The sequence below is a fragment of the Penicillium roqueforti genome, assembly GCF_015533775.1.
Source record: "Penicillium roqueforti strain LCP96 04111 chromosome Unknown scaffold_20, whole genome shotgun sequence".
Classification (NCBI taxonomy): Eukaryota; Fungi; Ascomycota; class Eurotiomycetes; order Eurotiales; family Aspergillaceae; genus Penicillium; species Penicillium roqueforti.
The window spans coordinates 21,887-33,376 of NW_024067584.1; the positions used below are offsets into that span (position 1 = coordinate 21,887).

Sequence of the window (11,490 nt, forward strand, 5' to 3'; positions counted from 1 at the left end):
TTAGATATCTAGACCATAGATTGCTCCACCTTCATACTAGCCTGGGTATCCGAGCGGTCCATAGTGGTATACCGACTGAAATCTCTCAGATCCCGACGGTCATCACCAGGCGAAACACCATTCGCCACTGCCTTGCGGTCCTGACGACGGAAGTAAACACGCTTGCACCACTTCCAGCTCTCAATACCCAAGAAGAAAAGCACCGTCTCAACAAACACAATACCCCACTCCCAAGAAATGCTGGTATGCTTGAAAACACTGTGATTGATAACAGGAATGTAGATGATAGGGAATGCAAGAACGAAGCCAGTCATGATGCCGAAGAAGAGGAACTTGTTGCGCCAGATATCATGCATCCACTGGGTGTAGCGTTTCTTAGAGTCGGGCTGCATGTGGAAGAAGCTGCGGCGCAGATGCATCATCTCCCAGGCGAGGAAGAGGGCGAACCAGGTCATGCAGGTGAAGGTAGTGGCGCGGGCGCGGAAAACCGTGTCGCAGTCGTAGGGTTTGTTGGGGTCGTTGTAATGTGTGTTGCAGCCCTGAGCGAGCTCGCCGTTGCCCCATCGGAACATGACGAGGGAGAATGCGGACAGACAGAGGGCGGCCATCCAGACTCCGTAGACGAGGGTGTCGACGATGATTTCCCAGGTGAAGATACCTTGTTTCTGTGATTTGTTAGTAAATTGAATTGTTAGGGCAAGGCTTGGAGGAACTTACACTTTGCGGTGGTCGGTCCATCACTTCCGGGGCGGCAATCTCCATTCCCAGACCCATATCAGGGAGACCAGATGTAATCATGATAATCCAGATGATCTCGACGGGGGAGATAGGGAAGACAGACTGGTTGGTTTCATCCTTGAAGGCCAATCCAATAAGAAGGGTCAATGCTAAAGCAACGTTCTCCGCAAGAAGATGTAGAACGAATTTCTGGATGTTATCGAAAATGCGACGACCTTCCTCAATACCGTTGATGATAGAAGCAAAGTTATCATCGGACAGCACTAGCTCGGAAGCATCCTTGGCCACATCTGAGCCATTCTGACCCATGGCAATGCCGACATCAGCCCGCTTGAGCGAGGGAGAATCGTTAACTCCATCACCAGTCATAGCCACAAAGCGCCCACGACGATGCAGGGCATCAATCATACGGACTTTCGTATTAGGGGCACAGCGAGCAATAACCAACGGAAGGGTGGGAAGTTGATCAATCTCATCTTCGGTCAATTTGTCAAACTGGGAAGCCGTCATAACCATAGCATCGGCAACGTCCTTCGCGATCATATCCATGTTCGCAGGAATGATCCCGACTTGGGCTGCAATCGCACGCGCAGTACCGGGGTGGTCACCGGTGACCATGTGCACGGAGATTCCAGCCTTGTAGCAAAGGGCAATAGCACCAGCTGTCTCCGGACGAGGAGGATCGTAGAGACCGATCAAACCGTAGAAAGACAAATCCTTCTCGACGTCCTCGCGGGGAAGAGGGCTGTCGCCTTCTTTTGCAGGATTGGTGTTCTCGCGGCCGGCCATAGCCAGCACGCGAAGACCCTCTTTAGCCAAAGCCTCCATGTTCTCCAAGATTTCATCGCGTATTTCATCGTTGATAGGAACGGGCTCCGAGTCAGGCTTCCATTTGATAGTGGTGCATGCCTCGAGCACTCGCTCGACAGCACCCTTGGTGAAGATCATTTCGCGACTCTTCCCTGAGTTATTGTCGTCGCGCTTTGTGAAAATAACAGACATTTTCTTCACGGTTGAGTCGAATGGGTACTCGGCCTGTTGCTGCCAGATCGGCTTATCGCCCTTGGTCCAGCGAGACAGACCCCAGTTGAATCGAGAGGCGAAAACCTGGATGGCAATGTCGGTGGGTTCGCCGCGAGCCTGCCATCCCTCGGTGGCACTTTGGTGAAGATGGGCCAGGTTGGCCATGGCAGTGACGTTGAGGAAGTCCTTGAGCGTATCGTTATCTTTTAACAAGTCATCTGGCGATGCAACATCGCCCAATTTTTCCTCGCCTAGTTTGACCGGGGGCTCTGCAATCAAGCTCAGCTCGCCGTCTTCGGGGTTGAGAGGTTCATTCGAGGCACCGACGGAGTAAGTTCCTAGGGATGGGAGCCAAGCCCTCTTTGCGACCATGCGGCCTTGGGTCAGAGTACCAGTCTTGTCCGAGCAGATGTTGGTAACAGCACCGAGCGCCTCCAAGGAATCCAGCTTCCGGACAATAACATGGCGCTGGACCATCTGCTTCGTTCCGACGGCCATAGTAATTGTCAACACGACCACCAAACACGCCGGAATCATAGCTAGACCAGTCGCGACCGCATAAATGATAACCTCGCTATCACCGCGCCAGTCATTCGACGCAGCAACCACAATCGCAAAAATAACAGCAATGGCAAAGAGCAGAAGCGCCAGCTTGGACAGTTTCCGCTGCAAAGGTGTACCAACATTGGTACCCAAGAACCGGCCAATGGCATCAGTGGTCGTCAATGTCCAAGCCTGGATATACCATCGCTTCTTCGTTTCGCCTTCAGGTCCACGCTTAACAGGGCGACGTTTCGGGTCGGTACCACGGAGGGCTTGCGCGATAGCTCCAATCTCGGTTCTCATTCCAGTTCCCACGACGACACCGCGAGCACGTCCTCGGGTCACGGTTGACGAACTGTAGGCTATGTTCAGTCTGTCGCCTGGGCCTGTGTCGACCTCAAAGGTGGCCTCTGCATCTTTTTGGACTGGGAGGGACTCGCCAGTTAGCAGCGCTTCGTCAGTTTCGAAATTGAATGCTTCAACGAGTCTATGAAGGGTTAGCTTGGTATTCTGATATTCTATACGGGTTGGTACATACCTGACATCAGCAGGGACAGTATCTCCTACTTTCAATTCGACCATGTCACCGGGGACGATCTCATTTGCTGGGACGGTTGCCGTCTTGCCGTCGCGAGAAACTACACCTGTGGGCGAACTGAGCGATCGCAGCGAATCCATGGTCTTCTCAGCGGCGTAATCCTGATAGACACCGACGACGATGTTCAGCCCGATGACGGCGGCGATGAAACCTCCTTCGATCCAGGACTGGATGCCGAAACTGACAGCCATTGCGATGATGAGGACCTAAAACTTCTTAGCAATCATTCTTTGATGGATATTGGCTTCTGACTTACCAGCATCATGGCGTTGGCGATCTGTCGAATGACAATCTTCGCCAAGGAGACGCCTTTGTCTCCTTGAAGCATATTCTCGCCATACTTCTCGAGGCGTTGCTTGACCTCCGCAGTTGTTAGACCATCGTCCGAATTGGTCTGGAGTTCGCTGATGACATCTTCGAAGGTGAGACTATGGGCGGGTTGGGAGAGAGGTTGTTGTGTAATGTCAACATGGCTCTCGGAGCCGGAACCTTTGTGCGACATTTCGCAATATCGGATGGTAGAGTGTTGTCTCTAGTTGGGTGGGTTGAGTGAATTGAGTGAATTGGTGAAAGATGTACTTCTATGAGGCTCTTAAGGGGGCAACTTATAGAAGGTATCTGTAGGAGAATGAGAGTCCATACACCGGGATTACTTGAGTAATAGGCACACTTCTATGAAACAACCTTCTTTTCTTTTCTTCCGAGGGGGGTTCTCAAAGTATAAATAGGATCAGAATACCACTCGATGGCGAAATGCAATCGGCAGTTATGACCGGATGTAATCTGAAGGAAATTGTGTCCGACATCCGGGGAACTAGATTTTATGCTGGCGAATCAACTTCATTTACCACATCTCTGTATCAAGCGGACGACCTTGGCGCATCATCGATGACGCAAACGGAGTCTAGGCATGTCCGGGTGGGTCCCCACGCGACAATTCTCGGGCTCTGATTGGTGCGGAAATCGCTTGGCATAACCTTGGCTGGACAGGTCGTCGGTTTCTATCTCTCTGGCTTATTTCCCACCTCTGGTCTTCTTGGCTCTTGGCACTTAGAACCTCTTGGCATTTCGGGGCTCGAGGGTTCCTCCGCTTCAAATCCGCCTCTTTCTCCGGAGGAATTCTTCAATTCTTACGTGGCGAAACCCCCATTATCTTTGTTTTTCGCCTCAGATAATGGGCTATCAATTGCTCCTGGAGACACGGTGCCTGAATACATGATTGACCCGAGTGATCCGATCTAGGTTGCACTGTCTTACATTGCGCTATTCCTCCATTCTCATTGGGTCTACTATCGGGCGATACTCCAATTCTTTATTTTTATTTTCTTCTCGTATCTTCTTCGCTTGGGCCTAAAACCCATATGACCCTCCACTCATGGCGGACGATTCTATGCCGCGAGAGGAGATACTCGGGGTTGTGATTGGGGCAGTTGCGCTGTTTTCCCTGATCAGCATGATTCCGGTGTAAGTACGGAGGCGCGAGAAGTCTTGGCAACCCCCGCGCTTCATGCATGCGAATTGTTCTCGAACTTCCGAAGTGCCGATCACTGATTTGTATGATTTTCCGTCTAGCATGATCATGAGACATCACCGACGACGCGCCGCCATACGGGCCATGGCCGCAGCCCGAGTTCTCCCACCGGTATATCAGGTACAGTTGCAGAATGTGTTGGGCCAACCTGTGTCCGTGGACCGATGGTTGGAAGAACAGAACGTGCCTGCCAATGCGCAACAATATGGCCAAGATACTTGGTAAGTGCGCTATTCCAGCATTCCACCGGTCTCCGATTCCGGCTGCCCCTCCTCGAGCCTTTTGGCCCCGCGGCTGGATGATGTCGTGTGGGGACACTAGGGCTGGGCATTCGGTCCCTCCGCCCTATCGGGATCCGCGAGTTTTCGTGGAGGCGGATCCATGGTTTCTGGGCAAGGCGTTATTGCGCCCAAGGCCAATTTCCGGTGTTCCTGGATAAACACGCGTGGTCTTGGCTAGAGATAGCAGACCGTGCAAGCGACTCTGGACACATCGACTGAATCTTCTAGAATCAAGCTAACTCACCCAGCCCCATCTGTCTGTCAGCACTATCGTCGTCCCCATACCTCGCCTGTCCCGATCCAGCCGTGCTGGCTGACGACCAGCATAATCCCAACCCGACTACACGACCAGACCCCCGCTGCAGCTGCGGGGCACATTCCCCGCCCGATAGCGAGGTCCTCGTACTCAATCGCTGCAAGCATGCCTTCCATCTAGACTGTCTGAAGTCCTGGTTTGAATACCGTCGGTATAAGTGTCCGATCTGCCAAGCTTCGTATTCGCCAGAGGAGGAGGCACGAGGATGATTTCCAGAAATAATTATTGACCTGCATGCATGATCCTGCGGGGTTGCCCAAGTGCAACTTGCATTTGGTCAGCGATATGCCCTTTGACTATCGGATCAATACGGCTTCTTTCTTATATTTTTCTCCTTTTTCTTTACCTCTTTTGTCTTGCTTTGCTTTTGAGATATCCGTCAACGTGACACGACATGTTTGTTCATTCCGTTCTTTGATCTGCATTTATCCATTGGCCATCTGTCCAAAGAGGCCGCAGATGATCTTGTTTTATGTATCTATACGCAGTCATATATACTCATTATGATCGTGATGCAATGGGCTATGTATATTGACCGAATGGACACCTTCCTAGCCTGTTTTCACAGAAATGTATACATTAAATCACCATCATTGTACTCTCATCTTCTCATCGTCCGCGATTGAACAACCGGGCACCCAAATAGGAAATTTATCTCGGCACTCCGCATTTCCCGTCTCTACGGAGACAGCTTCTAAGATATTCCTTTTTTTAATTTCCCTCCACGATACAAGAACTCCATGCATACCAAGGAGTAGCATCAGACTCTCCTATCACACACATCTCATCAAAAACCAATCAAATCCCTCCACCATGGGCTTAAATGCCAAAGAAACCAAGCTCGTCGATATCGCCAGAGATACCATCAACGCAATCCCAAGGTCAAGTACCCACAGTGTCTCCAGCGCAGCCCTCTCAATCAGCGGCCAGGTTTTCACCGCCGTGAACGTGTTCCACTTCACGGGCGGACCATGTGCCGAGCTGGTAGTCCTCGGTGTAGCCGCCGGAGCCGGGACTCCGCGCCTCTCGCATATTGTCGCTGTTGGCGAAGACGGCCACGACGGAATCATCCTCAATCCCTGTGGTCGGTGTCGACAGGTGCTGTATGATTTGCATCCTGGAATTCGGGTTATTGTGCAGAAGGGCGGGAAGGCGGAATCTGTCCTTATTGATGAGTTGCTACCTTATGCTTATGAGCCTAGGGAGTGAGATACGATACAATTATGTGCATAATGGAGATGCCGAAGTAACCGGTGTGGAATACTACGGAGTGGCAGTCAAGCCGATCTAAAAATACATTTCGACGAACTAGGCTCCATAGTTCACTAATAGCCTGATTCAATCCAATCAGCATAGTCGCTTCCTAGAACCGTGTCCTTTGTGACTGCCGCCGATATAGGAGTCTCGTACTCGCGCGCAGAAGTATCTGACCCGGCCCCGCTATTGTTGTACTCATAATAGAGTGGTGTGGCGCCTTCCGCTAATGTCGTCCAGCCCTTGGCATTGACTATACTACCCAGGTTGGAGTTCTGGTAGATGACGCGAGCAAGGCCTCGCCATGGACGGCCAAGATAGACAGTGCTATCGAGGACAGCACTAGACGCAGCCTTGATATTGCAGCGGTCGAGTGCATACCAGGTGGTGTCGGTAGTTGTCTGGCGCGAACTGGCAGTGATGGCCCCAGGGCCGTTGGAGACTATATCGCAGTTGTTGAACCAGGCGGAGGCGGCGCCGAAGATGTAGTCCACGGCTCCTAGAAACCGTTCGTATTTATAGTGAATAGGGATGTGATAGAGAATGACTTACCCTCGATCCTGCTGTTGGCGTAGTATTGTGTTCCCGACTTGGCGTACAAAGTATCCTGGTATCCACTGAACTGACACGCATAGAAGCCGAGTTTATCGGCATTGGCGACGAGTCTGGTATATCAGTCAATAATTCAATATCAAGGCAAAGAAATAGATACTCACGCAACAGCCTGCGCGCCTTTCCCGAACCCGTTCACCACATTGATATTGTGCATCTTGAACCCATCGGCGACAACGTTCACGGTAGCGCTCGCATCCAGTGAGCCAGCCTCGGGCGAAGATATCGTATGCGTAATGGTAACAGTGTTCTCCTTATATGACTCCTCATACGTCGTCTCGCCATACAAAGTCAGAGCACCGGCATAGTTAATAGTAAGCTGTTCCTCGTACGTGCCGCTTGCGACATAGATACAAGCTGCTGCTGAGGAAGAGCCGAGAGCAGTAAGTGCAGCGCCGATAGTCGAGTATTTCCCACTCGATCCGACTGTCAGGCAACCTGCGGGGGCAGTGGTCCTAGCTGTGCGGGTGACTAGTTTGGCGGGTGCGCCCAGGACCGCCGTGCTGAGGGCTGCGAGGAGGAAAGCGTGTAGTTGCATTGAGAGAAATTGGTGTTTTACCGGAGAGAAGGGAATGGTTTCGGGTTATGTACTCCGTCCGTCTTTATAGAAGTTGTTTCTCCACCGGGACTTTGTATAGTTATGGGACATATTTTTCCGAGATAAAGAGAGATTTCCTCTTCAAGGGGCCAATATATTCAATTATATCCACAGTCCAATTCCTATTTGTTTCACGGAGTTCCACCCCGTTGCGTAGAAGTGGATATTCAGGGCAGATCGTAGATCGGGGAGAACAACGTGGGAAAGTCACCGGAGGATAACCCATTGGGTAATTAAAGGGAATTTATGGACCCTATATCTGTTTGAGGGTGAAGAAATGACTTTCCCTCATGGAATTATTCCTCGAATGGCGGGCCAGGGCTAAAGAAGAGGTGTTTCAGGTGGTTTTATTTCTCCGTTGACGAAACATTGAAACTATCCACATGCGAAACACTTAATAAGAGATTAGAGAAGGTAAAAGGAGAAGAGAAGTTATGAAAGGTATAAAACTAGAAACGCAGTTATTCCAATCATAGCTGCGATACCATACCTTCAATCACCACGCAATGTCGATAACAAAAGCCCTCGCAGTCTTTGCGCTTCTCGGCTCATCTCTCGCCCTACCAGACAAAGCAAGACACCACCATGCTCGCGCTTCATCTTGCACACCAGTAGCAGGTGGATCTTCCTCAATCGACGATGTTCCCGCTATAACATCAGCAATCGCCTCGTGCGGCAAGGGAGGCACTATAGTCATCCCATCTGGCACAACCTACAACCTGAAGAGCACACTGGACTTTGCGGGGTGTGTTGACTGTGACTTCCAGTTGGAAGGTACCTTGAAATTCAGCTCGTCAACATCTACCTGGAAGGGACAGACAGCAATGATCAATATCAAGAACATTGACGGACTTAGATTCCGATCTGTAACAGGCAGCGGAGTCATCGACGGAAATGGGCAAGATGCGTACGCATTCCTTTCCTTTTTCTTTCTTTTTAATTCTCATCCCAGTCCACTAATATCACATGTAGATGGGACCTTTTCGCAACAGACAGCACCTACGCCCGCCCAACCCTCCTCTACATCACCGGCGGCTCCAACATCGAGGTCTCAAACCTCCGCCAAAAAAACCCACCCAACGTCTTCAACTCCGTCAAGGGAAACACCAAGACGGCGAAATTCCTCAATCTAAAAATGGACGCCACATCCAAGAGCGACAATGAGCCGAAGAACACAGACGGCTTCGATATCGGCGCCAGCACAGACGTGACCATCAGCAACGTGAACGTGAAGAACGACGACGACTGCGTGGCATTCAAGCCCGGTGCAGACGGCGTCACAGTCACGGACATTACCTGCACCGGAAGCCATGGACTGTCGGTGGGGTCGCTGGGGAAGAGTGCCGAGGACGTCGTGAAGAATGTGTACGTGTCCGGCGCCACGATGGTTAATTCGACCAAGGCCGCGGGCATTAAGACGTATCCTACTGGTAATGGTCATGCCATGTCCACAGTGAGCAATGTTACTTTTACTGGTGTTGTGGTTGATGGGTGTGACTATGCGATTCAGATTCAGAGTTGTTATGGAGAGGATAGTGATTACTGTGTGCTGAATCCTGGGGATGCGGACCTGACGGGCGTTGTTTTTGATAAGTTCAGTGGGAAGACGAGTGGGAAGTATAAGGCTGTCACGGGCAATCTTGATTGTGGATCTCTTGGTACTTGTGATGTCAAGGTTAGTGCTTATACTGTTGAGGCACCATCTGGGGGGAGTGAGGTGTTGTGCGCTAATACCCCGTCGACTTTGGGGGTAACTTGCACGGCTGGTGCCTCGGGCTGAGAATAAGGAGATCAGACCTATGTATAGTTGAGTGAAGAAACTGAAAAGAAAGTTCTATACAATTTTGCGGTATATAAAATGTGTTCGTCATACATGTGTGATTTCTAGCGCAGTACACCAGAAATCCCGTTCTAATACTTATGAGGATGCAATCATCTTGTCCTTCACGTAAAGGTCGACATACTGGTCGACGTCGTAGTTCTCCAGCTGGGAGCGGTCCCAGCCCAGCTTCAGCAGCTCATCAACACGAGCCTTGTCAAAGTGCGCCTCGATGTGACGCTTGTACTTGGCCAGAATCTCGGGCTTGGCCTCCTCGCGGCGGAGACGGTGGCCCAGAGGAGCCTCGACAACAACCTCCTCGAGGACAGTGCCGTCGTTCAAGGTGACGGTCAGCGCGTTGGGGATGGTGCGCTTGGTGGGGTCGTGGTAGTCGGTGGTGAACTTGGGGTCCTCCACACAGCGGATCTTCTTGCGGAGAGACTCTAGCAGAGGGGAGGTCGCGGCCTCGGAGCCGTCAGCGTAGTCGCTTGCGGTCAGGCGGCCGAAGACGAGCATGGTGGCAACCATGTACTGCACACAGTGGTCGCGGTCGGCGAAGTTGTCCATCTCCTTGAACTGCTTGTCAATGATGCGAATGCATGCCTCGTGTGTGCGGTTGGTGATCTCCTTGATGTCCTTGGCGCTCTTGCCCATGGAGGCAAGCTTGGCATTGACCTTTTCAGCGGCCTCGATGGCAGTCTGAGAGTGGAACTCGGCTTGAAGGAGTTAGTTGTTGTCAATTTTGTATAGTGTCATTTCTGCAAATTTAAACTTACCAGGGTAGGAAACCTTGAACAGAACGTTCTCCATGACGTAACTGCCGTAGGGGCGCTGGAACTGGAACTTCTTGCCCTTGAACAGGACATCGTAGAAGCCCCAGGTAGGAGCAGTGAGAACGGTGCGGAGACCACCCTCACCCCTCTGGACCTTGAGAACCAGGTTGACAGCGCGCTGGCAGGCGTCACCGGCAGCCCATGACTTACGCGACATGGTGTTGGGCGAGTGACGGTAGGTACGGAGAGACTGGCCGTCAACCCAAGCCTGGGTAATAGCATCGGCAGTCTGCTTCTCGGTAAGACCCAACATCTTGGAGACGACGGCGGCGGTCGCAACCTTGACGAGGACAACGTGGTCGAGGCCGACCTTGTTGAAGGAGTTCTCCAGAGCCAGGACACCCTGGATCTCGTGGGCCTTGATCATGGCCTCCAAAACATCATGGATCTTCAGGATCTTGCCGTTGCCGAGGTTTCCGCCGGCGCGGTTGGTACGGGAGATCCAGTCAGCCACAGCCAAGATACCACCGAGGTTGTCTGAGGGGTGACCCCACTCGGCAGCAAGCCAGCAGTCATTGTAGTCGAGCCAGCGGATCATAGCACCGATGTTGAAAGCGCCATTGACGGGGTCCAGCTGGTAAGGAGTGCCCAGCACACGGGTACCATTGGGGACAACAGTACCCTCCACAACGGGGCCAAGGAGCTTTGTGCACTCCTTGAACTTCAGAGCCTCCAATCCACAGCCAAGGGTGTCTAGGAACACCAGACGAGCAGTGTCAAACTAAAAATTTAGAATTAGTCGGTGCTTAATCTAACCGGGCCGGGTAAACTTACTGCCAAGTCGGAATCCACCTTATAGTCGTGGATGTAACTGGCCATGTCCTGAATTTCAGTGTCATAGGACTTGTCGGTGTGCACCGCCGGGGCGGCAGATTGACGAGCAGCCATTGTAGAGAAACGGGGAGTGCGAGGCACCGAGATACGTGGAGAGATGGAGAGGGAAGAAGTCAAAGTGGGAAATCTGGAGATGCGGGCCAAAGTGCGGGGAGACGTGTGGGTCAGGCGTCTCACTGCGGGCAAGGACATAGTGAAGAAGGGTTTGGAATAGGATTGTTGATCAACAATTGACACAATTGGAGAGACGAAGAGGGGGAGATGGTCAGTTATTTAAAACAAATCATGGACGAAAGGAGAAATGTTGGGGAAAAAAGGGAGAGAAAGGCCGGGGATGTGTTCCAAGCTGACTTCATACTGCCGAGGGTCGGTTACAGTCGGGTATTACTTCTCTCTACCCTTTGTACAGGCCTTTGTATGCCTTCTTACTCTTTGTTTATGGGGTTGACTACCTTGTCTACAGACGGTAGACTGATAATTGCACTATTACTTTTTCAATAGGCCGAGTTG

The 11,490-nt window shown here is 51.6% G+C and overlaps 6 protein-coding genes across 6 annotated transcripts; 3 read left to right on the forward strand and 3 right to left on the reverse strand.

The window, feature by feature from the left end:
* Positions 1-8: 8 nt before the first annotated feature.
* On the reverse strand, positions 9-3,404 carry LCP9604111_6935 (cation-translocating P-type ATPase; the record flags this gene model as incomplete). Its single annotated transcript, XM_039074911.1, has 4 exons — positions 9-665; positions 718-2,791; positions 2,843-3,108; positions 3,159-3,404. 4 exons carry the CDS (start codon positions 3,402-3,404, stop codon positions 9-11), a joined length of 3,243 nt encoding a protein of 1,080 aa, XP_038926937.1.
* Positions 3,405-4,277: 873 nt separating this feature from the next.
* On the forward strand, positions 4,278-5,239 carry LCP9604111_6936 (RING finger protein; the record flags this gene model as incomplete). The annotated part of the gene is made up of 4 exons (XM_039074912.1): positions 4,278-4,366; positions 4,475-4,654; positions 4,755-4,817; positions 4,963-5,239. The coding sequence occupies 4 exons, from the start codon at positions 4,278-4,280 to the stop codon at positions 5,237-5,239; spliced, it is 609 nt and encodes a 202-aa protein (XP_038926938.1).
* A 604-nt stretch (positions 5,240-5,843) lies between these two features.
* On the forward strand, positions 5,844-6,239 carry LCP9604111_6937 (cytidine deaminase family protein; the record flags this gene model as incomplete). The annotated part of the gene is made up of 1 exon (XM_039074913.1): positions 5,844-6,239. The coding sequence occupies one exon, from the start codon at positions 5,844-5,846 to the stop codon at positions 6,237-6,239; it is 396 nt and encodes a 131-aa protein (XP_038926939.1).
* A 116-nt stretch (positions 6,240-6,355) lies between these two features.
* pmeA (putative pectin methylesterase) lies at positions 6,356-7,434 on the reverse strand (the record flags this gene model as incomplete). Its single annotated transcript, XM_039074914.1, has 3 exons — positions 6,356-6,783; positions 6,837-6,949; positions 7,001-7,434. 3 exons carry the CDS (start codon positions 7,432-7,434, stop codon positions 6,356-6,358), a joined length of 975 nt encoding a protein of 324 aa, XP_038926940.1.
* Positions 7,435-8,000: 566 nt separating this feature from the next.
* Positions 8,001-9,274, forward strand: LCP9604111_6939 (putative extracellular exo-polygalacturonase; the record flags this gene model as incomplete). The annotated part of the gene is made up of 2 exons (XM_039074915.1): positions 8,001-8,401; positions 8,467-9,274. 2 exons carry the CDS (start codon positions 8,001-8,003, stop codon positions 9,272-9,274), a joined length of 1,209 nt encoding a protein of 402 aa, XP_038926941.1.
* A 138-nt stretch (positions 9,275-9,412) lies between these two features.
* Positions 9,413-11,172, reverse strand: LCP9604111_6940 (putative 2-methylcitrate dehydratase; the record flags this gene model as incomplete). The annotated part of the gene is made up of 3 exons (XM_039074917.1): positions 9,413-10,029; positions 10,090-10,867; positions 10,921-11,172. 3 exons carry the CDS (start codon positions 11,170-11,172, stop codon positions 9,413-9,415), a joined length of 1,647 nt encoding a protein of 548 aa, XP_038926942.1.
* Positions 11,173-11,490: the final 318 nt, after the last annotated feature.